The 25,422-nt window shown below is 46.9% G+C and overlaps 9 protein-coding genes across 9 annotated transcripts; 4 read left to right on the plus strand and 5 right to left on the minus strand.

Moving 5' to 3' along the window:
• Window positions 1-3: 3 nt before the first annotated feature.
• Window positions 4-697, minus strand: FOXG_17116 (uncharacterized protein; the record flags this gene model as incomplete). The annotated part of the gene is made up of 4 exons (XM_018397132.1): window positions 4-174; window positions 352-403; window positions 475-489; window positions 549-697. 4 exons carry the CDS (start codon window positions 695-697, stop codon window positions 4-6), a joined length of 387 nt encoding a protein of 128 aa, XP_018258005.1.
• An 801-nt stretch (window positions 698-1,498) lies between these two features.
• FOXG_17117 (uncharacterized protein) lies at window positions 1,499-2,889 on the minus strand (the record flags this gene model as incomplete). The annotated part of the gene is made up of 3 exons (XM_018397133.1): window positions 1,499-2,002; window positions 2,050-2,535; window positions 2,590-2,889. The coding sequence occupies 3 exons, from the start codon at window positions 2,887-2,889 to the stop codon at window positions 1,499-1,501; spliced, it is 1,290 nt and encodes a 429-aa protein (XP_018258006.1).
• Window positions 2,890-4,163: 1,274 nt separating this feature from the next.
• Window positions 4,164-4,367, plus strand: FOXG_22699 (uncharacterized protein; the record flags this gene model as incomplete). The annotated part of the gene is made up of 1 exon (XM_018403106.1): window positions 4,164-4,367. One exon carries the CDS (start codon window positions 4,164-4,166, stop codon window positions 4,365-4,367), a length of 204 nt encoding a protein of 67 aa, XP_018258007.1.
• A 2,829-nt stretch (window positions 4,368-7,196) lies between these two features.
• On the minus strand, window positions 7,197-8,305 carry FOXG_22700 (uncharacterized protein; the record flags this gene model as incomplete). Its single annotated transcript, XM_018403107.1, has 3 exons — window positions 7,197-7,485; window positions 7,547-7,874; window positions 7,935-8,305. The coding sequence occupies 3 exons, from the start codon at window positions 8,303-8,305 to the stop codon at window positions 7,294-7,296; spliced, it is 891 nt and encodes a 296-aa protein (XP_018258008.1). The 3' UTR covers window positions 7,197-7,293.
• Window positions 8,306-8,996: 691 nt separating this feature from the next.
• On the minus strand, window positions 8,997-10,183 carry FOXG_17118 (uncharacterized protein; the record flags this gene model as incomplete). Its single annotated transcript, XM_018397134.1, has 2 exons — window positions 8,997-9,721; window positions 9,803-10,183. 2 exons carry the CDS (start codon window positions 10,181-10,183, stop codon window positions 9,227-9,229), a joined length of 876 nt encoding a protein of 291 aa, XP_018258009.1. The 3' UTR covers window positions 8,997-9,226.
• A 6,762-nt stretch (window positions 10,184-16,945) lies between these two features.
• Window positions 16,946-17,608, plus strand: FOXG_17119 (uncharacterized protein; the record flags this gene model as incomplete). The annotated part of the gene is made up of 1 exon (XM_018397135.1): window positions 16,946-17,608. One exon carries the CDS (start codon window positions 16,946-16,948, stop codon window positions 17,606-17,608), a length of 663 nt encoding a protein of 220 aa, XP_018258010.1.
• A 9-nt stretch (window positions 17,609-17,617) lies between these two features.
• FOXG_22701 (uncharacterized protein) lies at window positions 17,618-17,749 on the plus strand (the record flags this gene model as incomplete). The annotated part of the gene is made up of 1 exon (XM_018403108.1): window positions 17,618-17,749. One exon carries the CDS (start codon window positions 17,618-17,620, stop codon window positions 17,747-17,749), a length of 132 nt encoding a protein of 43 aa, XP_018258011.1.
• A 3,263-nt stretch (window positions 17,750-21,012) lies between these two features.
• FOXG_17121 (uncharacterized protein) lies at window positions 21,013-21,458 on the plus strand (the record flags this gene model as incomplete). Its single annotated transcript, XM_018397136.1, has 2 exons — window positions 21,013-21,099; window positions 21,195-21,458. The coding sequence occupies 2 exons, from the start codon at window positions 21,013-21,015 to the stop codon at window positions 21,456-21,458; spliced, it is 351 nt and encodes a 116-aa protein (XP_018258012.1).
• Window positions 21,459-22,215: 757 nt separating this feature from the next.
• Window positions 22,216-23,716, minus strand: FOXG_17122 (uncharacterized protein; the record flags this gene model as incomplete). The annotated part of the gene is made up of 4 exons (XM_018397137.1): window positions 23,420-23,716; window positions 23,296-23,363; window positions 22,865-23,238; window positions 22,216-22,816 (listed from the first exon to the last, which is right to left on the minus strand). Exons 1-4 carry the CDS (start codon window positions 23,628-23,630, stop codon window positions 22,216-22,218), a joined length of 1,254 nt encoding a protein of 417 aa, XP_018258013.1. The 5' UTR covers window positions 23,631-23,716.
• Window positions 23,717-25,422: the final 1,706 nt, after the last annotated feature.

Genomic DNA, 25,422 nt, shown 5'->3' on the forward strand with positions numbered 1-25,422 from the left:
GTTTTACATGCTGTGGTAGATTGAGCAGAAGATCATGGTTGCCGTAAAGAAATGACCGGCGGGAGTAAACATTTCAGTCCCCTTGACTTCAGTCCCGATGTCGACGACAGCGACAGCGCCGTTGACACAGATCTTGCCCAACAGCAAGAATATAGCATCCCGATTCCCACGAACCTGTCCATGTCTTTCACAGCCAAAGTCAGCGCCAGCAGGCCATCACTTGCATCAAGATCTCGAAACGGAGGTACCCGGACAGGTAGTTGTTAGACATTACGTGTATTCGGTTCATTGATGTGAATTGGTGTGTATTCATGTTGTGTTCTGTTGAAATCTGCCCCTTAGAGGTTTTACCATTTCGGCTGTAATCTTAAAGTATCCCTGCTTGCACGTGAGGCCCCAGCAGCTGTTCAACAGTAGTAGCATCACCAGTCGAACGGGGTGAGCAAGCCCGGTTAAGAGATCCCGACAACTCACTTAAGCTCACGAAGCCTATCAAAGGGGTCGAGACAGCGACTAAAACGATGAAAAAGAGGATACAGGCAACGAACAAGGCTGTGGCGTTAAATCTCTGGAATAGCATATGAATGTCGCTAGCCGTCTTCGATATATACCTCGAGAGCTGAAGGACCTCTTGCAAGAGGAGTTGCAAGCTTTTGATACCAAGTGGAACCGCTCCGAGACTGCATGGAACGATCATATTGAGGGCCCAACCCTTCGCCCCGCCTTATCCACCATCGCCGACGTCTGCGCCGAAAACATCACCACTGATTCTATAGACAAGGACTTTCTAGCAGCTTAGAAAGGAGAGGAGACTGATGTCGGCAAGATGATCGACTATACACTCATTTTACGGCCTGGCGAGCTGTTAGGCGTTCTCCAGATTTATGAACTCGACTACGTGTGATGTTCAATCTATTATACGTACATTTTTACCCCGGCAGTATCTGGTTTCACATATTGTGTATGACTGGATTTTAGAAAAGGAAGAAATGGCTCAAGAAAGTTCAAGGAATAAGACACCAGCAGGTATCCACAGCTCCGTCTGTGCTGAGTACAGAACCAATGAACCTCATTTAAAACCAACAAGAAGCATACAGAAATTAATGAAAGTTGTACTAACACACTGATAGGTCAGACTAACTGTCAACTTCTGTTGGCATGAAATCCAGTGTAAGTGGAAGGAGCAGACATAACTGATATTACATAAATGGCTGCCTTGTTTTATGTGTCTACCTCATATTCTCTCTTTTAACTCCAGTGTGTAATTGAATAACTACTACCCCCGGAAATACTATGGTAATAAATGGTGCTATGCTTTCGGCACAGACCATATGAATCGTACTGGGCAGTTAGCGTAACTCAGTCGTTGCAATTACTTCGTGCTTTGGAACCTGGGGACTTTCCTCTCTATTGTCGACATTATGCTAGTATGCAGAAGGAGCTATCAAGCCCACGACCTGCTTTCTAACTTGCCTTTGGGTATCAAAACTTGTCGCCGTTATAGCAACACTTCGCCGCGTGTTAATGATTCGAAAATCGCCGTGATCTGTTCCTCATCCAACTCCTTGACGCCGTCCAGATCAAACATGGGGATGCCCTTGTCAGACTTTTTGAAAAGAAGTGTATCACCCTCCTGTTCGTCGACCTCGATATACCCTGGCTTGGAGCCCATGTGCCCTGGAAAAAGTGCACACAAAAACGAGGTTAAGTCTGGCATGGAGTAGGCCTTGTCAGAGTATTGTTGCTCAAGTGACACTTGATTTGTGACGATCTTGACGGGCTCCTCGTGGCAGTTGAAACCCAAAATTCGCTTCTCGATACAGTGGCCTCCGAATTTCTTCAGGCCTAGGGCTGAGTACTTTATACTCTGCGCTGTATGTGAAGGCACGATGGTGAACTCTGCAAATTCGGCAGATCGGCTGAGAACGATCTTGGCTGCTTGTTGGTTGAGGGCGATGTTGAACTGGTTGGAGAAGAGATTCGCTGACATGTCGCAGGAACCCTATCACAATAAGTATCTTATCAAAGAGGAGTATAAACCAGACTTACCACCTGCATGTGACACTTGATCTTGTTTGCTACGCCTCTATCAAGGAACTGTTGTAGGATTCTCAACGAAGAACCCCCAAAGAAACGAACGCTTCCCGCGGTCTTGATCCGATTCAAAACTTTGTCCAAGACAAGTCGTTCCACAGAAATGTCTGAGAGCTTTCTATCATGCTCGAGTCGCGAGATGCACTTGTTATACCAACCCCGCAGGTTATCGGCTCGACGGCCGAAAGGTAACACTTTCTTCAGGATGCCGTAGTACTCCTTCAGCTCATTTTCTGTCCGGTTGACAAGTTCTTCATGGTGATGCATGTGCAGATTCACTGGGTTCTCGATATGTTCCAGAGTCTCGTAGTCCGCAAGAACTTCGATGGGGCTATTGTTAGACCATTCTGAAAGACAACTAGCCAGGTCAAGTGCACTTAGCCGTGCATGCAAGGCAGCGTCGTTGATTGAGCCATACTTGGGCTTCACTGCCATCTCGAGCTATTGTCATGGTCAGATTTGTCTCAAGTGTCTGATTCTGAGGGGAAAGCTTACGATCTTGCGATCATCTTTTGTCAGATCTTTGATATCATTAATATCCTGCTGCTTGATATCTCCATTCAAAAGGGTCTTGAAAGGGTTCTCAACAGATGGGAAATGCTGTTTTATCAATTCCTTGCATCTGGTGATCTGATCCATTGTCATAGATAACCCAAAACACACTTGACGAGGCTCTAGAATCCAAAGCACGCGGACGGTTGGCTTCCAGCATGTGGCCTTGAACAAGGCCATAGCCGCGGCCAAGTTATCTGAGTCGATGGAGTCATTGTAATAAATGACGAGATCGTCCCCCATGGTGAATAGATTTGCTGATAGGGAATACTTCTGTCCGATGCACAATGGTAGTGAAAGGTAATGGGAAAATTGAGAGATATAAAAGGCTGTGTGATGGATTGATTGGGAGGAAGCCGGGAAAGCTGGTAGGCTGTGCAAACCTCACGGCAAAAACAGCCCCGCGAAACGCCTAACAACTCAGTCAACCTAGCCACACTAATTAATGAGTCAAACTACATAGTTACACAAATTCACAAACGTTATAGCCCCATGACTAGCAGCCCCCATTATTCCACTCTTTGCTGATGTATTAAAAATGACTAACACCAAACTAGAATTGACCAGGCCAATTCCTGATAGTCAAGGTAATAGAAAATGATCTCTATCATAAGGCTTTCCACCATCAGATAAACTGAGAGACCTTTGGCACCAGGTCCCAGACTTTTAAATAGACTTAAATAAAAGGGTGAAAGAAACGCTGAGCAGGTTAGCTGAAGCTTTCCTTGGACTATGTGCTACTGATCCGGGGTAGTTAGTTCTAGGAGCTATGTTCTCCTCCAGAGCAAACAATTTCTTTCCTAAATTGACTGCTCTTTGATGCTTACACTTCCACTATTTAATCTTGTCAGTAGTGCTGTTCTATGGCGTTCCTGCCATAAATTTTGGCGCCATATGGTGCTGTTCTGGCAAAAGAATCAAACAGAGTTGTCATTGGCAGTCATAAACTGAATTCGTAGCCCACCGGGCTGTTATGTGATAAAGGCAGTATATGTTTGGCCAAACAGCCAACTACATCACCCTTCAATACAAGGTCCGCACAAGAATGAAAATTATCACAGGAAAGCTCATTTAATACAGAATGATGCCTCTGAATCGAAATGAGGTCTTTCTATCTTTAGCAGCTTGCAAGGTAACTACTGAACCAGAGCGGTTATATACACATCAAGAGGGGCACTGAGATCCGTGGAACACCATCTCAAAAGGAGGGAAAGATGTCAGGTACAACAAGAAAACAACGTCAATACAGATTAACTCTACCTGCCTAGTTGGCTTAATAGTAACTAACTGTAAGGCTGAAGAATAATTTAGAAAGCATAGGGTAGCTGTCGTTGACGGGGAATGTACATCGCTAAGTGCAACTAACGGATATTGGCTTAGCCCAAGCCCAACTAACAGTCATATCTTATATACTGAAGTTTCGCTTTGACCACTAAGGTATTTAACAGGTCGCGACGCAGCATACCTTGACAATGATGTATAACCCTGTAGTTTGGTTTGGTGTTTAATGCAAATGGATGCCACTTTCCGTCGGAAATAATCTGGCGCCACCTGCGTCTAGGCAACGACTGGTCATTCGAATGAAGAAGGGTAGCAGGGTCCTCTCCAGCCACCACTATCATAATTTCTTCGGCATCGAATGGTACAGAAGTCGTGGCGAGGAGCCTCAGGATGGCGCAATGCTTAGATCCAGCACCATCTTGTTATATGATGATGCATGACTAGCGCTTTATAAATATGGTCCTCTCTATTCTGGAGACAATTTGGCGCAACAGAGGATCTCAGCACAAGATCGCTGTTGTTTTTCCAATCTTCAACCCTATCGAAACTAACAGGCCTTCCCAATCGGGATGATGTCACTTTTTCTGCCTTCTCATCAGGCGTACATGGAATAGTTGTTTATTGTGACCCTGAAATAGCAGGAAATGTACAAGGAATATCGTATGTGTGTGAGGCGACTTCTGATGCTTTATCACTGGCCGCACTGGCTATCGATTTCTGACAATATTCCACCTTTTTCAATGAGCCTTTGTATCGCCTTTAGGGTCATCATGAAAAATCAATGTTGTGAATGTGGCCTGAACTTAGTTTATTCTGAGTTTTCTTTTCATCTCTCATCTATCGAATCGGAAAGGTTCCACCAGCCAGCCGGGATCTTTGTCAACAAAACCTTCGACAGTCTACGATTTCTACCACAGCACTCACATGGTCCTTCTTGCAGTCATTCGAACTTCATGGACTGTTCCAGTCACGTATTCCGACCTCACTTACTCGGCTGTCATTCTAATATGCATTTGAGGAGATCAGAGAGGATATCGAAGGAAATAGAATGGCGCTGGATGTATATCTGATCTTTTGAGCTCGCGCGGCCCTCGCCGACCACTGTTCGTTGGATTGGAGTAGTAGCTGCCATCTGGTGTTTAGTATTTGTCTGAGTTTTGTGTTACGGCTGCCTTTTGAGAAACCCAAGGTATTTATCTCTCATCGCTGGTCCCCTCTCGCAGCCTTAGGGCTTCGGAATAAAATCCAATGATCGTCGTGGAAGACCTTTTGGGTAGAAGCCTAGATAGTGGAAAAGAATGCCGTGTTCCAATTACCTGTGTTAGTTGCCTGAAGTATAACCTACCTCAAGCTTGCAGTCCAACCCCCAGTTAGTTTCATACATTTTACTAACTTTATGGTATTTCCGTCAATGATTGTTATAAGGTTGACTATAAGTCATTCGATGGCGTTTCCCCTTTTAGTGAATCACCGGAGAGAAAATTTCATCTCCGTTAAGTTCAGTTCCTCGGTCGCACAGGAAAGATGGGGGCACGGGCTATAAAATTGTGTATCAGGACCTGATGCGGGGGTAATTGATATAGTAATAGTAGTAGGCGTACACAAAAATTAGGAACAGAAGAGTAGGTGGTGATGATTCACATCTCCGCGTAGGCCGTTGTACCTCCATCCAATTCAAACTTTTCAGCCACTGTCTCACATCCAAGGTTCAAATGCCTGGTCTTTCGTCACGTACGTCATCCAGTCTTGATTTCCTAACCATTTCCAAACTGATGTTGTTTTATTCATGATGGAAGGTCGCAGTGATTGATAAATGGGCTCCTAGGTTGTGCTTGACTGACAGAGATTTCGGCGTAGCTAGAAAATGAGAAGACGAGAAAATTTATTGGAGAGCCGAGATCAATTCTGACGGGGTTTGGCATCCTATTTAACCCCTAGCCCTAATTCATCTGTGCGCTTATGTTACTGACTAAACTTTGACCCAACCAAGCAGGCCCACTCTATGCATACTCACGGAAAGGTATTGCAATACGATTATGCGTTTGATGATCACAGAATCACTCTGAACGCTCATTGTGCTATGACTGGTTCAGCCGCAAATTCAATATATACAAGATGGCCTGAGCTGTTAAGCGAGGCCTCCGCCATAGGAAGACAGTCAGCGTTCCTTGTATAGGGAGAAAGGACCGTAAGGCAAACGCAAACCATCGCCCGCCTAAGTAGAAATATTCAGTCAAACGAATTTGTCTATAGGATCTGTACCATTACACTGTAGGGCTATATGGCCAACAGACCATTCCAAATCTGTAGTGAAAATAGTCTCTTGTTTGAATATGATTACTCACACTCATGCTATAACTACGGAAAAGATTATGTGCGTATCTATAGAGACTACAAGGACAATATTGAAAATCGACAGGACGTGATATGTAAAGGATGTAGAGTGCGGTAAGGGTAGAGAGGAGCGATGCTCTAAGGCAATCTATGTTTTGAGGTGTACAATCTGTATTTTATGATATTCTTTTAATGTTGCGTTTACAGAACTCCAGGGCTATTCATACATACTACTTTCATTTGTAGCTTGAAAGCGATACCCCTCCCCGTACTCCAGATGGCTTACTAAGTCGAAGATGGGAGTTACGTCTAAATCAAAGCATTCATCCGATGAATTAAGTCTATATAGAAGGATTTCAAGGGCATATTTATGTAAACCTATCTATAGAGAATCTGATCTTTAATAAAAGAATCAAAGATCGCTACAATTTCAAGCTACTCGTAAAGAGATTAGAAAGGGGTTATATGTGTTTTACGATTCTAAGTATGCTATACTTCCATGCAAACTCCAATATGGATCTGCAGATTCAGATCCTATCAAAATCTTGCGTAAAGCGATTCTTACTAAATACGAGATGCCACCACAAGAAAAGCCAAGGGGAGATGGAGAAAGCCTGCGAACAAGATTTACGGTGTTGTGTGGTTGGATGGTCGCGCTACAAATGGTTCCTTCAATGATTCCTTTGAATCTCTAATATAAACCTCAGACCTTTCGAAGATGTATTATTGATTCAAGAAGCAAATGATTTCATGACACAATTAGCTAAAGGATACAGAAACGCACACCGCTTTTAACCTTCCATATTCCCTTCTCAGCATTTAAACTCACTCGTAAATCAATGAGACGTAGGCGTCACCAGAGACATCCTATTTTTCCCGCCTGTCGTACGTGGTCCTCTAACGAAAGTGTATGATCGCAATTGAATGACACCTTGTGGTGATGATGCTTCAGATTTATCCCAAAGCAATGACGGCTTTGACTGCGTCCAAAACCCTAGCTCAACTAAAGAAGATTCCAAACATAACACAAAACTATTTGGAAATCCTGGCTGATACTTTATCTGGATACCCATCGTCTGGGGTTTTACTTTCCCTTCGCTTGGGTCTGGGGATAGCTTTTGAGTTTACCGGCCTGTCTTTGGATAACTCGCGTATAGCATAGGTGGCATCCCCTTTTTTATCGAGCTTCGATAGCGCGTGGTGGCAATAATCGTCTTCTTTATCCTGCTCCCAATTATACTCATTAGCTGCCTGATCCTAGGGTGGCGCATAAGGTGTATCTCACCTTGGCTGTGCTGTTGATCCGGTCAGGTGTATGGGACCACTTGTCGGTACGTGGAACGTTTGTGCGTTTATTTATATCCTCAGTTAGAGCTGGCCCTGAATTGGTAATCTTGGGATTGTCCAGCCCGGAATTCGGGTGCATAAACATGGCCTTTTTGGGAAGCCTGGTGTTTTGACATTCCGTGTCCGACCCCCTCTTGGATCCATGGGGCGAGGCACTGGAAAACGAATTCTCGGAGTTAGTACCGCTTTCTCCATGACTTTGGGGTCTGAAAACTGGTGCTTTGGGGCCAGGAGTCGGGTCATTCTGAGCTACCGATTCGTCAGATCTGAGGTTGGTTGGTCAGTATTCAGCTTCATGAGGTTCGGCGTGCCCTTGTAGCTCATACCTATCGAATTTTGAATAACCGAGATTGAAGGAGATAGCCTCATCTGGATCGAAGAAAGTAAAAGTAGATATTTCTGGTGAGCCTGGGTAAAGACTAAGTGTCTGCCCTTGATCGCTAGTATAAAGCGAGTAATAGGTAGCCGATGGACTCAACACTACTGTCTGAGAGAGATCATGAATCCAAAAGGGATCGATGTATGATGGCATAATGAATTCGCTTGGATGATCTTCACGGAGAGAAATAACCGATGAAGGATAATCGGCTTGCAGGTCGGGCTTTGGTTCATATTCAAAGGCTGGTAGTAGAAAAGGATTTGATACATGATCGGCGCTTGATGCTTCTGCGACACAAGTACTCTGGCTATGAGGCATGATGAAATAGCTTTGACAGAAAATAGAACAGATTGATTGAAATGTTGTAAATTTTGGGTAGCTATAGATATTTATTCCCTTAGCCATTCCCTTCATGGGTTCAGGGGGCAAGGATCCATGTATGAAGCATGGCATGCACTTAACGGGTGGTAATTACAGGTTTCTTTTAACCAGTGTTAGAGATGGCGAGGAGGGTGGGCCATGTGGGGTCAGAATGATGATAATCGAGCAGCGACCACCACCAATCCCGTTCAGGGCCGGGAACCGGACGAGGACTCCCAATTATGGCTTCTACCAGCACGTCTTCCTTATGCGTCGTCCCGTGTAGATTTACGCATGAAAGATTAAGGAGAAATCAATTGACAGTACAAGGTGCCACTGACGAAGATTGTATGTCAGTGGATGTCTCACTATACCAATCAAAGATGCGAGTGTGTGACACAGTACGGAGTTCCGTCAGGTTGTTATGATAGTAGCCCAGGTCGGGGACTGATGAGGCTGTGTAGATGGACCCTATTACAAACATTCTCGTCTTTTAGGAAGGAATCCCGGGAGGTAGAACGTCAGATCTTTGGAACTATTCTTTGGCGCACCACCGTGGGCGCCAGGCCTATGATCAGCAAAGGATTAGGCTGAACTCCGCTGTCGTTTCTCATCCAACCAAGCAATCATGCTTGAGCCTTTTAAGCTTCTCAGTTTTGCCGAGGGGCATAGATTTGCTACGGTGCCTATGAATAGAGAAGCTAGCTGATATGGCTAAATGTATATGAATATAAATACGTGAGTTTCAATAGGTAGTGGCAATGAATAACAGCTGACAAAAACGCATTTAGTCATCTGTATCGGCAAAAAGGACCATCGCAATGCAGTGGTGGTATGGACCAAGTGTTACATTGAGCCCCTGGTCCTGAACCTCAGCCCCTACAACTTTGTGCCCCTAGCTTGATGAACAGACTGAATATAGCATATGTCCAACGTATGGCACGCTGTGAAAGCCTCCATCAGCGCAATCACATTCACACATATGGCGCATAAAATTGATACATGGAAGATCTGGTGTGAGCTGAACCAGATGTCGAAATGACCTGGTGCAATGCGCTCAGGGATACGGAACTGCACTCCTAGGTCAGATATCTCCCTCATCATGGAAAGGCCGGAGGGGAAGGGAAAACAAAGTGTTCGTACTGCATAAATGCCGCAGCCTCCTCCGTACAGAAGGAGCTCGACAAGGTACCATTTCATGCCCGAATACTCGAGCATATATTCTAGCCCATAGACCTGTACACCGTGCAGTAAGGGGATAAGAGCGGACGCACCGAGCGCCACGTAGGCGCTGACCCTCGCCTTACGCCACCGCAACGTCCTGAACTTGGGTATGGAGATGAGAGCGGCTGTTGCAGATCCGCAAAAGACAACCTAGAAACCTGGTTAGCATGCGTCGAAGACTTGTCACCCTCTCACGACCGAGAGTGTGTCCAAATGGCCCGAGTGACAAACAATAGTCCAATGAATCTTCTGCAGAATTGGGTCGCAGTAGAAGATATAGTAGATCCCAGGGATGAAGGTGCCAACAGTGAGGATGACGATCCCTAGCAAATCCCTCCGATGCCAGAGTTGTTCCGCCTCATGTGAGTGACATCCGATGAGATGATACACGGCGCTAGAACTCAGGCAGCTCTCAGCCGAACAGAAGAAGATATTGAACATGATAAAATCGGTTCTTGTGACGTCAATGTACTGCGGCCCAGAGATGGTTCGGAGAATGGCGGTCGCATAGGGTGGCAGCAGCACAGCGCCGATCAAATGGGTGTATACGTTCCAGGTCTCATTGTGCAAGAAACTCAGACTTTTGATGACTTGTCGATAGTTTGCTTTCATAGGCCGATAGCCGGCGAGGATGTACTCGTTTTCTTGCCGCCACTTGTCAGATATTAAGGTGAATCGTGTATATTTCTTGATTCTTTCGCAATCGAAGGACCATTGAGACCTTATATCTTTGACTGGTTCCTTCTAGGACTTGAGTCCTAGAAAGTCCTAGATGAAAGTCCTACGATCTAAGTTTAGGGCGTCAAACTTTAATCCTGAACCTTAATCCTGAAGTTGAGGGTGAACCCTCCAACATTCAACACACCCCCTCAGGCTCAATAGGTCCCAGTTGAGCCTGCATTTCCTAGGCAGTCTTCTATCCTCTGGAGCCTTGCTTCTATTCCTTCTTGCTTCCGGCTCTGCTGCTGTCTTTCCTGAATATCTTCCAGGCCAAGTTGATAGAGGAAGCGGTTCCATCTGCCTGCCGGCAGGGCCTTTGTTAATCCGTCTGCGATCATATCCGTTGATTTGGTGTATTTGACTTGAATTCTCCCTTCTTGGACCTCCTGTCTCAGCCAGTGGTTGTGAATATCCACGTGCCGCAACTTAGTCTTCAAAGTAGCGATTTCGGCGGTCACAAGGTTGATAGTTTGAGTATTGTCGCAGTCGATACGGATAGTCGGATCATCCATCTGAACTGTAAGCTCTTTCAACAGCCGACTCACATAGAGGGATTCCTTAGCAGCCTGTGCCAGGGCTAGGAGCTCTGCCTCTGTTGTGGATGTGGTGACTGTGTCCTGCTTGCTAGCTCTCCAGCCGATCAACCCGTCGAATAGTCGGATAGTGTACGCTTGGGAGCTTTTCCGATCAAGGGTGTTATCGGCAAAAGAAGCGTCACTAGCAACTGTAAGACCTCCGGGCCCTCCGAATCGTAGGGCTCGGTGCCTTGTGTGTGAGAGGTAGTGGATAACGCGGTCGGCGGCGTCTTGGTGTTCTTGGCCAGGGTTGACAAGAAATCGGGCCAGCCTGGAGGCGGCGAAAGCTATGTCAGGCCGGGTGTTAACGGCGATATAGAGGATCGAGCCGACTTTACGTTGATATCGTTGAAGTTCTGCCGGGGTTGCTAGTCCTGTTTGAGGTCGTAGCTCTGTTTGAGTCATTGGTACTGTAGATGTTCCCTTGTTAGCTAGATTTGCGATTTTGTCAATGTAGGCTGTTTGAGATAGCCAAATCTTCCTTGCAGGTCGGTCCCGTATGACTTCCATTCCTAGGAACCATTGCACGGGGTCTCCGCCTGTTAGTTTGTATTTTGATCCAAGCTGTCTAGTCAATTCATCGGCCTTGTCTTTCCGGGCCTTCCTGTAAGCGATGATAACATCGTCAACGTAAAAGAAGAAGAGGACTCCTTCCTTCTTGAAACAACAAGGTTCGTGAGGAATCTGTGTGTAGCCTAACTCTAGGAGGGTCTTCGAGAGTTCTTTCTGCCATAGCAAGGGAGAGGCTCGTAGTCCGTACAGGGCCTTGTTGAGCTTCAGGATAGTTGCTGTTTTCTTATACCCCGGGGCCATGTGCATGAAAATATCCTGGTCAATTGGGGCGTTTACGAAGGCGTTGACCACATCGTATTGGACCATCTCTAGGTCAAATCTGGCCGCAATGGCTATCAGGGTCCGGAAAGACCTTCCGGCTAGGGTAGCTGCATATGTTTCTTGCAACCTTCCCTTAGCTTGTTGGTCTCCTCTGACCACTAGCCGTGCCTTGCATTTCTGAAATCGGCCGTGTTTATCGAACTTGTAAACGTATACCCACATACAGCCAAGGACTTGTTGGTCAACGGCGCAAGCGTCTTTCTTTCGAATCTCAGTCCAGGACCTCATTTCCTTGTGACTCTGAAGGTGGCTTTCTTCAGCCTCTTGAAAGAGCATTCCAAAAGGGTGATGCTTTAGGTCTTGATGTTTCGTCGGGGGCGGCGGTAGAGAGTTTCGATGCATTTTCACCCCTTGTCGGAGCTTCCGTTCAATTGAGGTCTGGAGAGGGGACTTTGTTCCGGCTAGGAAGGCTGCTTGCCACGAGACTGTTTTGTTTCCTTCGTCTGATAAGACCCTGGAGCTGTGCGCTAGTAGCGCTGACAGTGGTGTGACTGGAGGTGTTAGAAGGATATCAGAGTCTTCTGACTGTTTAAGGCCGTTTTCTAGGGCAGTCGCCACGATGCAGTCTTCTGTTTCGTCTGTAATAGGGCTGCTTTCGTCTGCTAGGGTGGTTGTTGGAAGGACCACTTCAATACAGTCTTCAACCTGTTCGGCTTGTTCGTTGTCGTCTTGTTCCGGCAGGGAGGATCCTTGTACGAACTTGGCAACTTCTTCTAGGTCAGCTTCGAGTAGTTCATCTTTGAAGCTTTCCCAGTCTCCGTTGCAGCCTTCGTCTTCATTAAATATGACGTCTCGAGTATTGACTATCCGGTTGATCGTGGGGATCCAGATCCTATAGATATTTGAGGACCTATATCCCACTAGGAAGCCGATCCAACCTTTGGGCTTAAGCCGCATCTTGCGATTGACCTTCTGCTGGGCATCTGAGGTCATTGCATAGGCCTTGCAGCCAAATGCCCGTAGGTGTGTTTGATCCGGCTGTTTCTTCGGCTGTGGAATCCCTGCTGCTTTGGCTGATGCTGTATGCAGTTGATCATATGGCGTTTTCCAGCCTGATGCGTAGTTCGGCGTTCGGTTGTACAGATAAACTGCTGTCCTTCCAATTTCTGGCCACAGCTGGTGAGGAAGCTTTGCGCCTGTTCGCATAGCCCTTTCCTTGTCCTTGACTACACCCCCTGAGCGTTCGGCACCCCCATTCTGGGCTTGTGTGTATGGGGCCGAGGGCTCGATGATGATAGCTCTATTCCTCAGGAAGTCTCCGATTTTCGGCTTGATCTCCGTGATCTCGTTATCGCATTCGATGACTTTGACCTTGAGGCCGTGTTGGACTTCCAGATGACTTAGGAAGGATTTGAAAGCGGTGATAACAGCTTCTGTCGTCCGGGCTGTGAGGTAGTAATCCCAGATGTAACCCGTAGCTCGGCAGGTTAACAACATCTGTGAGGTATAGCCGCCTATGCCTTCTTGGTAGTCATGGAAGTCAATAGCGATACGCTCGCCGGCCTTCTGATCGGATTGTCTTGGGGCTCGTCTGATTTGTCTCTTGATCTTCGATATGCCACAGGCGTCGCATTCAACAGTGGCTGGTCCTCGTATTCGCACCCCTTGAGAGGCCGAGATAAGATGTTCCAGAGCTTGTGGTCCCGGGTGCCCTAGGCGACTGTGCCATCGGATAGCTTCTCCCGTCAAAGGGGCTCTCTTTGTGTGAGAGCTGAATCTGTGGGCTGCAAAGGCTGCTTTTGGGAAGCTTTCTGACTGGTATTCGACGACATACTGGCCGTATAGGTCATGGATTGTGCATGCAATCGTTCGGTCGAGTCGTCGGAGGGTCGTTGGGTTACGCCTATTATCCCAATAGAAGCCTTTCTTTCGTAGTTGACGTAGGGAGACTAGGGTCGTAAGGAGCCGAGGGCAATAGGCTACATCTTCAAGCATTAGGACTCGAGTTCCTGTGAGCCTGATGGTCATGGTTCCGTAGCCTAAGATGGGTAGTTTTCGGTCTCCTGCCCAGATGAAGTCGCCTGGAATAGCCTGCTGGAATCTCGCTAGTCTGTTGGCACTGTTTGTGATTGAGATAGTAGCTCCGGGGTCGAGGATCACGGAGTTCCGTAAGGGATAGTTATCCCTTTGGGCTGCAAAGGCGGTCTTGATTTCGGCGACTGGTCGGCCGTACAGTCATTGGTCTGAGTTTTCTTCCTTTGTTGGCTGCATCAAGGTTCTGTCTTTTGTGGTCCTGGCCTTCTTCCGAGTGAGGGCTTTTACCTTGGCCTCCAGGTCTGAGTCTTCCTCGAGAGCTTCTTTCACCTTCTTTTGGATCTTCTCTCGGGGCTTGAATCCCTTCCATGCCTGATTTGGAAAGACATAGAAGCATTTCGCAAGTTCGTGGGATAACCCACACGCCGGGCATTCCTGTCTCTTCTCAGGAGACCTCTGGCGTTTTCTTTCTCCCTTCTTCGAAAATGGGTACTGGCCTTCAATGATGCGGGCGTCCCCTTCATCATCCTGGGGGTCCTCCCCAGCATAGCTCGCAGAAAACGCACCGCGGGCCACTCGGCCCTTCGTGGCTTCTGCATCTTGGAGCTCATTTCGGAAGGCGTTCCCTACATCTCGGTATGAGAGGGCCCTATTTTGCAATAGAGTCTTTGAAGAGATTTTGTATGAGGCAGTCCAGCTGGGCAAGATGTGTGTGGTGACACTGAAGAAGTCCCAGGCCCATGCACTGTTGTGGAGCGTTTCAGGGACCTCTCGTTGTCGCCCTTTCGCCATTGCCTCTTCCCATTGATCTAGCCACTTGAATGCTGCTTGGCTGACCGTCTTTGGGGCAGTTCTTAGTAATGTAAGATACCTATTTCTGGCATCCTTCGTTTCATCTTCCTCGGTCCTTCCACACCGGGCACGAAGGTTCCAGTGCCATTCGTATATTGATTCGTGTGACTGACAGCAGGTTTGAATCAAGCTTGGGGAGACCGTACGGATAACCCAGTCCTGAAGGGTTCCAAGAGCGTTTTTCTGTTTTTCGAAAACCTTCTCTTGTAGCTGATAAAAGGTTAAATCCTGCTGGAAGATCTTCTGGCCTTGGTCTGTAAGGTCAGAGATAGACCATGTTCCATTTGCCGTTTCCTGAATGTCGTCTGGGGCGCCGTCTTGAGATTCGGCAGTATGAGACCGGATTGTTCGTTGGGCTGTAGCGGTCTTCGTATATCTGCGTTTTCTTATATCCGGGATAGCTGGTTCGTCTCCGAGGAATGTCTTGCTTTTGAGGTGCTGCTGAAGACCAAGACGATGGGCCTGAAGGAGGAATTCATGCTCCCAGTTGAGGAAGTCCTCAGGCTTAGAGAGGGTAGCCGTAAGACCTTCCTTTTGGGGCTTGGATAGGGACATTATGTATGAGAAAGAGGGTTCTTCAAGGTATTGAAAAATAAAAATAAAAATGGTTGAGGCAATGAGACTCTTAATTGTCAGATATTAAGGTGAATCGTGTATATTTCTTGATTCTTTCGCAATCGAAGGACCATTGAGACCTTATATCTTTGACTGGTTCCTTCTAGGACTTGAGTCCTAGAAAGTCCTAGATGAAAGTCCTACGATCTAAGTTTAGGGCGTCAAACTTTAATCCTGAACCTTAATCCTGAAGTTGAGGGTGAACCCTCCAACATTCAACACCACTGGGGAATATCGTGCAATGCGACGGTCCGGGGTTCTGGCGATGGATTGTCCATGTGTGACTTTTTGCCGTAATGGCTGCGCGCGGATGTTCGAGGTTGTGCTGAATCCTCTTCTGGTCGGAGTAGTTGTTCGGTGACATCGATGGTGCAGAACCAAGAGGAATAAGGACAGAAGGCAGCTAGGCGCGGCTCGGCTCCACCGGGTTCAACGTTCTGGTGGCTTGCAACATTATCCAATCCACCCTCCCACCTCAGCGCCCATGACTCCGCCATACGTGTCATCTAGGCCAATGTTGGATTCTGCGATATATCTACGGACTTCAGTTATGTAGGAGCCAGCAGTACTGAAGACTGGTCTTCTCGGTTCTGTCATCCTAGGATTTTGGTTGTTTGTGGTGTTGAGTTGGATTGCCTTGCCGGAGGAAATGGAGCTTCTTATACTACTTGAATTGAAGCAATACCTTTTCGCTACTTGCGTAAAGCCTGCTGCACTTAGACTAAATGTCTCAAACATGCCATAGGGATCAGCCTGGGATGCGATCTACTCTCTAACTTACGGAATATGTCTACATTAATTTGTGAAAACTCAGTCTCCAGCTACAAATAACACATTGGCCTATACCTATCATTTCTCGAATGCAGCTAGTGGGAAGCCTGCCTGGCACATTTGCGACTTGTATCCCTTAATTTATCAACTTTCAGGGCAGTGTCTGTTCCAGTGATTTCAATTTCTTTCATTTCCCCCTCTAGGTCCATCAATCATCCACGATGCGTAGTCTGAACCAGGCGAGCCACTGGATAAATCGCGCAAGTCGGAGGGTTTTCGTGTGGAATGGCCCAGTTACTTAAGTTTTACACCTCCACGAAGCTTAGAGGTCACCGGTAGTTTTATATTATTTGCTGGATTCTGCAATGCATTTAGAATGTTACAAGGCAGGCTCGAACTTATACCGCTTTCTGTAGGACTTTTCGGATTGAGGAAGATTTATCAATCCCCTTACAGGTGTCTATTTTCGAGGTGTTGCCCAAAAGGCTGGGTTGCGGCCTGTACACATGGGCTGGCGCATCAAAAGCGCATGACATGCCCTCTGGACAAGAGTCAATGAATTCGTCTTCGGGCTCCTCACGAGAGACAGAATTCTATCCGGGAACTTGCCCCCGGTGAAGGAGTCTGGGAATCTGTCGGCCGATGCGTCGATTGTAAGTAAGAGGAAGGGATATTCACCCAGAGTTTGCGAAAGTTCTGAATGCGGCCAGTAACTCTCATATATCCGTTAATGCCGGGATTGGTATGGCTGATATGGGTGTACTCTGAGGTGCCAATTGTCGGTTGGTGTAAGCGTGGTAGATATTCAACTGACGCAATGAGCTTCTGGTACTTCACTGCTTCATGCGTGAACTCTAGCCTCCACGATGACAGATTCACTCCCCTTCGCAGTGCCGTTTCCTCCAGATGCTTTGCGAGTGCCTGGTGATTTGCTTCGATAGCAGTGACTATATTTCTTTCACAAACACCACAGATGCCTGTGGCGACTCGATCACAGCTCAAGGTTTTGCCACTTGAACATTTCCCTCTAGACAAACTCCCCGTAGAGCTGCGGCAAATGATTTGGTCGCTCACTCTTTCCAGCCAAATGCACTACACCTCGCCAGGAGACCCATCGTTACTCATTAGGTCGCCGCCTCTTCCCGCAGCATTATTGGTCAATACTCTTTCCGGAGAGACTGCTCAACGACATCTTTCGCGCTTCTTGCGTGATGGACAGGCTGGCGATAAAGAGGGCAGTCCATATGGATATTTTAATCCGGAACTAGACCTTCTTCATATCGATAGCAAATCAACGCTTCAGTCTAATCCCAAGTTAGCACATCTTACGTTTCCGCGCATATCCATCGGCGTTGGCCTTCTCTTCGCAACAAGTAGTGTCCCTCACAGAAACTTGGCGAAAGCTCTCAAGTCGAATGGATCTCAAGTGTTCTTCTGCTCAACTGACAACGCCATTCAGCTCAGTGGGCATGAGAAGTGCAGAGCTATTCGTCCTGTAGCTGAACCTCAGCCCAGAGCGGGCCGTGGCACGGAAGATGCCGACTCAAGCGACTATTACTTTAGAAATGATTATATAACCACTACGTCTGCAGACTTTCCAGCCCTACTCCCCGGTGAGAACCCTTCTGTCCATTAGGTGTTTGACATGCCTCTCTGCTGCGGTTGCCGTAGTGCCTATCGTCGTGCCCGTAAGAGGGTTGAGGACAAGCGCGAGACGGCACAGAGACGGGCAAGAAGGGAGGCCAAACGCCTCAAGAAAATGACAGGAAGCACATAAGGCGGTCTGAATGAGAAGCGGAGCTAGAAATCTACTGTATCGATATGAGGAGCATTTATGCTGGTTACTCGAGAATACTAGACCGTAACGGGGCCCGTTCCAGGTTTTAGGCCAATGAAAATATTGAGTTCGGGCACCTTAAATTTGAAATCACTGTCGTATCAAAGAACATGATCCAGCACTAGCTATCCAATAACTATACATTGAGTTAGGCCAATGATGCCAAGTCTTTGCGTACACTCTCCCGCATACAACACCTGTTCTTGTGAAGCCCAGCCAAACTGAACTCCATGCGACAGCATAGACGATCTTATTGCGTTTTTGTAAACACGACCTGGACTAGGGTTCCGTCGAGGTAATTTACCGAATGGTAATTTACCTATCTGACCAAAGTTTTTGACGTCTGAAACTTCTTGGTATTTTACATGTCAAAACCTCTCATTGGCCGATGTCCATATCATCTCCACTATTTTCCAAATCGGTCTCTTCCCAACGCCAGCCATCGACAACAATAGAGTCTTGGAATGCGTTTTCTATCTTTACTAACCGAGCAACATCAACTGTCTCCCAGTTTTTGACGACCATCGGTTCTGCCGGATTATCTTTGACCGTCTTGAGCCTCTTGAGCACCCGACTGTTCATATAGATGAAAGTGACCTTGTCAGTGCTAAGCGGACTAAGCCGATTCCGAAGCTTACAATGAAGATAGTTCGTAGCACTGAAGGAACGCTCTGAAGGAACAGAGTTTGCCAAGGATCCTAGAACTCTCCTTGCCAATGTAGCCAACTTGACTCCCATAGACCCAAAGTATCCCCACGCGCTTAGGATGTAATAGTGAGAAGGCGTATGAGGAGTCTTCGGCTGTTCTCGATAGATCCGCGAGGTTGGGCCAAAGAGAGCACCTTCGCGAGCACGGAATCGACAAAACTCCCCAAAGAGCTGTTGGTACTCTTCGTTACTAGTGTTTTCTTCTAGGAAGCGATGTGCTCTCTCCATAGTGTCAAGCCCAAGGCCCTCCCCTATTGTTGTCCGTGGGTCCAAGGCAAATGCGAAGTGGTGGATGTCTGTCGTTTGACCTTTCATCCTTTGGACTCGCCATTGCCTCAGCTCCGAGTAGTTGATAAGAGGATCTTGGTTAGCCTCTTCAAGGGCATCCCATCTGCTCTGGATAGTCAACCAACGGGGAATAACCTCTCCAACGCATGAGCGATCTCGCTCCGAGCAACGTTGTGCGTTTTCGATAGGCCGAAGGATCTTAGCCAACATCTCTACCTCATGCCAAAACTCAAAGTTGTTGATGGACGAGAGTATTGCCCTTAGGACTTGTTGATCTTCCTCTTCCTCCTCTTCCCCTTTGATAGCCTTAGCTTTTAGGGAATTGAGGACCATAGCATCACGTGCATATGCTCGAAGAGCATCTTTGTTCGCCAGTGAAGACATAACAGCTCCGAGTTGTGTTCCCCAACGAGTGATGGCTGGTGTAATGAAAGCCTTCTGTTTACCGTAACACTCAAGCTGATAAGCACGAAGTCGTGCGAGTTGGAGCTTGGCCTTTTTAAAGAACGTGATGATTCTCGTAACTTTCTTAAGGACTGAAGCCCATCTCTCCGATTCCACAATGTCTTTCACTAGAAGTTGAAGACCATGGGAGTCACACAAAAGGAAGAAACAATGCCTGAACTCAGGCATATTCTTCATCTCAGCGTGAAGTTTCCGCATTGTCGAGCATGTATCTGTGCAGATAGCGTTCATACGAGAGAAATCCTGGAAGTCCTCTCCTTCCTTCGTGAATACCTCTTCCAATAGTGGCTGGATTAGGCGAATGGTATTCAAGGCCGTATGTTCCTCGTTCCGTGTATTAACAGTCTTCCAATAGAATGTAACCGAGTTGGGAATTGAAATCGAAATGTTGACAATACGGTTGCTGCTTATGTCGTCAGAAGCGTCAAAGATGACATTGAGATGATCGGCATCGTCGAGGATCTCCCTTGACTTGGACTCGGTAATCTTGGTAAACTTCAGGAAGTATGGTGGCAATTCGATCACCACTAGGGGGCTTGTACGCTGGATTGAGCTGTTGGATGAACTCAACCATGCCAGAGTCTTCGAAGGTGGTGTATGGCTTGCCAGACTTAAAGATGGCCAGGGCTGCGGCTCGATCGAGTTGATCTTTAGAGTTTCGATCCATTATGGACAAAGCCGTAGTGATTCGAGGCTGGCGATCAACATGGCCTGCAGCTTGCTGGAAACCAAGACACTCTTTGGCAAGGTGATTCTGTTGACGTTGAACGTGCTTGGCCATGGTTTTAGAACAGTATTTGCACCGAACGCGAAGTTGACTGAATTTACCCCCTCCTGGAGGAATTGGGGCTGCTGCAAAGTGTTCATGAACACCATGGGTTTTAGGGCGACCGCCTTTGTTACTCATGGTGACAGTCTCATGTCCATTGCTTTTCAACACCGAAGATGAGAATTGGTGATGATTTGTGCGTCCCATCGGTAATTTTACGATGTACTAAACCTATTCCGTGCATATACTAGTCCTAATACGGGTAGGCACTAAGCCTAAAATTGTAGGGTTTTTGACGTAAATTACCGCCAAAAACCCCCTTTAGGAATTTGACCGTCAAATACCGTTTTTGACGGTCAAAAACGGAACCCTAATTGGCACAGGCCCTATGGAGTTGGCACTTGACGACAATTTCGATACTTGTCAGAATGAGGAATTCTTGGGTGGAGTGGGTGAAGTAAGAAAGGATATCGCGACGGAATACTTTAATCTATATCATCGCTAAAAATGGATTTTGTGCCTCTAAAAGGCAAGGGCTAGTATTCCATAAACCATTATTGTCACCACTCAACCTCGGCTTACTTCATGCTCGTTTACTCTTCTCTTCTTGTTTTCCTTGCTATTTCTTGTATGGTAGTCCAAGCCGACTTATCAACATCACTATTTTCAGACCCTAAAGAGCAAGCCATTTCGAATGCTCTCATCCACGCTTCGTTAGGGACCGTCCCCAGAAATCGTTTCTTGAGCAGGTGGTCTGCGCCAACATTTTCCTTTCACCAGCCGGAGCACTACCGGATTCGACGTATATTCGAATGCCTGTCTGGACTCATCAGTCGCGATGACGCATGCCCATATCTCTCATAATACCGCTCGAGGGCTAATCGTCAACCTTTATCTCCGACAAAAGACGCGCGTAATCGATTACCTGAGTGTTCCCGGTCAAATTCATATTGCATTCAATGGCACCCATTGAATGGCTGGCCTGACGCGCATGCACGAAATGCTTGGGACGAGGCAAGCCACATTAAACTTTGCGGCCTACATTCCCTATACTATCTCTGTCGGATGTTTTCGATTTGTCCTCTTGCATCTCTCTTCTCAGGATATCGTCAAGATTCGCCGACGACGGTAGCTAACGATCCAGCTAATGCATAGTTTGTAGCTCAGCATGCCCTTCAACACTGCCGGTTGATTCAAGAATACATTGCTACCTCGCCTGACTTGAGCAAAATCATCCCGGTAACCGCGATTGCCAGTTACTTGGCTACTTCGGTGGTCGTTGCCCTGACCAAGTCCACTGAACCGTCTGGACGCCGGAGAGAATCTGCACGGAGCGAGTTTAGACAGAGCCTTGTTCAAATATCTCGGTACATACAGGATACATCCCACATACTCAACACTCTTCAGATGTTTTGGTAGCCTCTTGCACCAATGATAGGTTATCACGGCAAAGCCTAGGCGAGTGGCCGACATAGAACAATATGAACCACTGACCATCTTAGAGGCTCAAGACCTACACCATAGAGCTCAAGGCCTCTCAGACTTGCCTAGCAATTCAGATCGTTCTACCTAGTTGAAGGGCCCAAACCGTATCGAGCTGGTCCATAGCGGAGTCAATAGCCCAGTTCGCGACCAATACAGGATGACGTTAACATACGTTGAGACGCCTGACAATGCAACGTCAGAACCATATACACATTCCCGTCTAGCGAGAATCGAGGACACCGCCGCGCCTACTCTAAGAGTGAGTTTAAACAACGATAGAGTTGCCCGAAGTAGGTAGCTGCATCAGCAGAGGGTGAGATAAACACTTCAAGACGCTTGGCTGAAACCTTTTGCGATATGATTGGTTTCCAGGATAAAGATGATTGGGGCATTGATTGGCTTGAACTTTATTCGCTATAGAATATTTAGTATTGCGAATAGATGCATCAATGCCTGGAGCTTCTAGTATCTGTCCCTAGCCGATTGTTACCTTACGGTTTGATAGCATTTTGTACGATACATTTATTAACCACAGCATCTGCGAGTTATCTGACAACTGAGAAGGACAGATCCAGTATTTTCATGGAGGTATTATGTATTATGCATTAAGTATTAAGCTCAGCCTTTATAAGTAGAAAAAGAGCTAGACTAGTTGTTTATGTATAGCAGACTTATTCAACATAAAGTGTCGTCAAAGAGTTGCATCACTGCAACTCGGCCTGCTATTATCCCATTCCTCCTCTGAGACCCTCTCCATCAGAACCTTCTGGGTGACAAGAGTTGTAGCTTTTATCCCTCCTTGACTTGGGCTAGTTGCTCCCGTAGGACTTTGCGACTGAGCTTCCTCGTTGGAATGATCCCGTTTCTTCCCAGCCATGATACTGACAGTAACGCCAGGATATGGACGAGCATGGAGAGTATTGTTGGTGGGGGGAAGTGGGACACTATCACTCCCACGTAAAGTGCTTGTGTCGTCCATCGAGCGCCTGCTGCGTTCTTCAGTCCTTGTCCTAGACATGTTTCTTAAGCATTGACTGCTAGGGGTTTGGACGTATTGCCCATATTGTCCATAGTTGTTGGATGGACGATTACTTCGGTCAAAGGAGGAAGCGAATATTCTGGGTATAAGTCTGGAAAAGAACGGTCGAAGGGTTGGTAGGCATGCCGTGATGATGGCGATGGTGACTTCTAGGAACGACCATATGGCAGCATCTACGTTATCCCAGTTGGGATCCTTGGTTGAGGTCGCAGTCTTCAGCGTTCGGATACGGTAGATCGAGATGACACAAGTGCTAGTGGTGTCAGTACTAGTCAATCAAGAGTAGATTTCGGTGACTTACAAGAAACCCAGGCTAAAGATTGCAAAAAGCATGATCTTTTGTCTCGGGGGAAGATTGAGGCTGTTTATGACAGGCAACGGAAGGCAGAATATGGCAATGTCGGTGACCAGGTTGAAACCAGCCATGACATACCATATCGTCAAGGCATCGAGACATCGACCAGGGAGGTTTGAATCCCAGAACTTGGCAACCGGAACACAAATGAGAATATTGAGAAAGGCGATGACGACAGTCCATACGACCATGAAGATTATTCCGTACAATGTAATGCGCTGTATGATCGGTAAGGCGAAGACTCGGCGATATTGGAAGATAATGCCAATCTTGACAAGGCACATGGCAATATTGTACACAACGACGGACGCATAGAATGACTGTTGCTCATATAAGCGAGTGTTTCAAGAGTGTAATAGGAAGGATAAGAACCATACCTTCATGTAAGCAACATATGCGTTCGTGGGTTGTTCCCAGGTATGATATCCCAATCCATACTTGTTCTCTACACTGGAGTTAGCAACCAGTCATCTTGCCTTTTGGTGTAGATCAAGAGCCTACCCAAGCCAATAGCCACAGCAGCCCCAAGGGTAAACACCTGGGCAGTCACCATAAACCCATCATCCCAGCCAAAAGAGTGAAGCACCCTCGATCGTATATAGGTTCGTAGAGCGACGGCTGTAGCGGACACGATGGAGAAGGCGACAAGAATAGCATGAATTTCGAGGGAGCGTGATGCACTGACAGCACTGTCTAAGGAGCGGTAGTCCATGGTCGTATGGCCGTCGTCGGCCTAACACAGGTGCATAGTGAAGGGAAGGAAAGTCGGTATTTTACAATGTATAACACATCTTTTGGATTCTCGCTGAAACGGGTTCGTGCGCGAGGGAGAAGCGACGGGTTTAGTACTCGAAGGGGGCAAATGTCCCGCCTGGTAACGCATGCCACTGGACCTGAAGACCCCTACCTATCATGGTTTTACAGCCAATATGAGAGCCAATCAGACGGAGACATGAACTGCCGCCTTTTGGCAGCTGTCGCCGATGCAAGGCTTGCGGGCGACTCTTGAGCTTGTGCTCGGACCATTGTTCAGGTACAGACATCTGCCGATCGTAATGAGTCATGTGGGCGTCGTTGATTTACCAAAGATCCCGTGGCCCAACGAAACATTCTACATGGATTAGATCGCGATAGAGTGACAAGTAGTAAACAACTCATCCGCTGGCGATGAGAAGACGATCACTAAGAAACCCTAGAAGTCACTAGTCTCGGGCAGTTTTAAATTGCAGATTATCTGCCTTGCTTGCACAAGTTCGGTCTCTTTGAGTTCTCTTTGAGCTTACCCTCCCGACCATCGCCAAAGGTTTGCTGGGTAATAGCAGCAACAGTAACAGCGTTTCCGTGAAACTTTGCCTTATTGGGGTATCCAGTTCTTTCCGTAGTGGATCCTAGGCCATGGAACTCCCGGTCGGAATTTTTGACCAACTATTGTTAAGCTTTGCAAGCCCTGTTTGTTCAGTCCGTACCATCCACAACCCCTCTTTCGCCAGGCAAAATAAAAAAAGTCCATCAAAACTCATCAAATTCACTTACACGAAAGTTAGCCTAAATATATAGTTACTCAAAAGAAATTACCTCTATTGATCATAGAAATGATTGGATGTGATGATTCTGACCTTATAAGGCTGTGCGGGGTACGTGATCTATGCGTACTGTGCTATGGAAATGTCGTTAGTTTGATCACCAAATTCCTCACCGCTCTTTGCCGTGTTTTTTGGTCTTTGTCTTTGACAACGATATGAAAATGCCAAGGTCAAGATTTCGATGGAAATACAGAGAGGACGACATGGCAGAGGCCATATTGGATGTTACTGGCAATGGCTTTTCACCCCCTGACGCCTCTCATAGACGAGGAGTGTTCCGAAGGACTCTAATCGACAGACTTGGAAGAGGTTTGCCGGTCTTCCATATCCAGCCACCTCTTCCACAGAGGCGGGTGATTGAGACGAAGATGATCACCGGCTGCTGATGTGTATATTATACACTAACTCTTCTCATTAGCCCAACAGGCGATACAGTACTGTAGGCGTTTATTTGAGGATTTCCCACTTCAACCAGATCTCTCCTTCGGCCTGTATTCAGGCTCCGAACCCCTTGCATATCGAAAGAACATCCAGATTGAAGGTTTCTCGGAAGGGATCGAGGTAATACGTGGAAGAGCACCAGGAGCAACACTGGGCGACGGCAAAGTGAGGTTCAGCGAGGAAGGCGTTGTTAGTGACGGTAGGAGATAATAAAGATTGTGAGAAATACATGCTTAGAGATATATATAATAAAGATGGGCTACAAAACAATATCTTGGTGCGGATGCCGGTAATAACAGGCAGGGAATGAAATGAGAAGTGAGTTAATTCCTTGCAAAGGTTTCTAGGTAGATATATATGAAAAGTAGTGGACCACCTATTCAATGTAGTTCCAAATAGGTTGCAGGCAGTAGCAGGCAGCATGTTTGGTGACATGGACTCGCATGAGAGGTCACCACGACATATATTGAACAGAATGAA

Source organism: Fusarium oxysporum, chromosome 6, assembly GCF_000149955.1.
Source record: "Fusarium oxysporum f. sp. lycopersici 4287 chromosome 6, whole genome shotgun sequence".
NCBI classification, from domain to species: domain Eukaryota; kingdom Fungi; phylum Ascomycota; class Sordariomycetes; order Hypocreales; family Nectriaceae; genus Fusarium; species Fusarium oxysporum.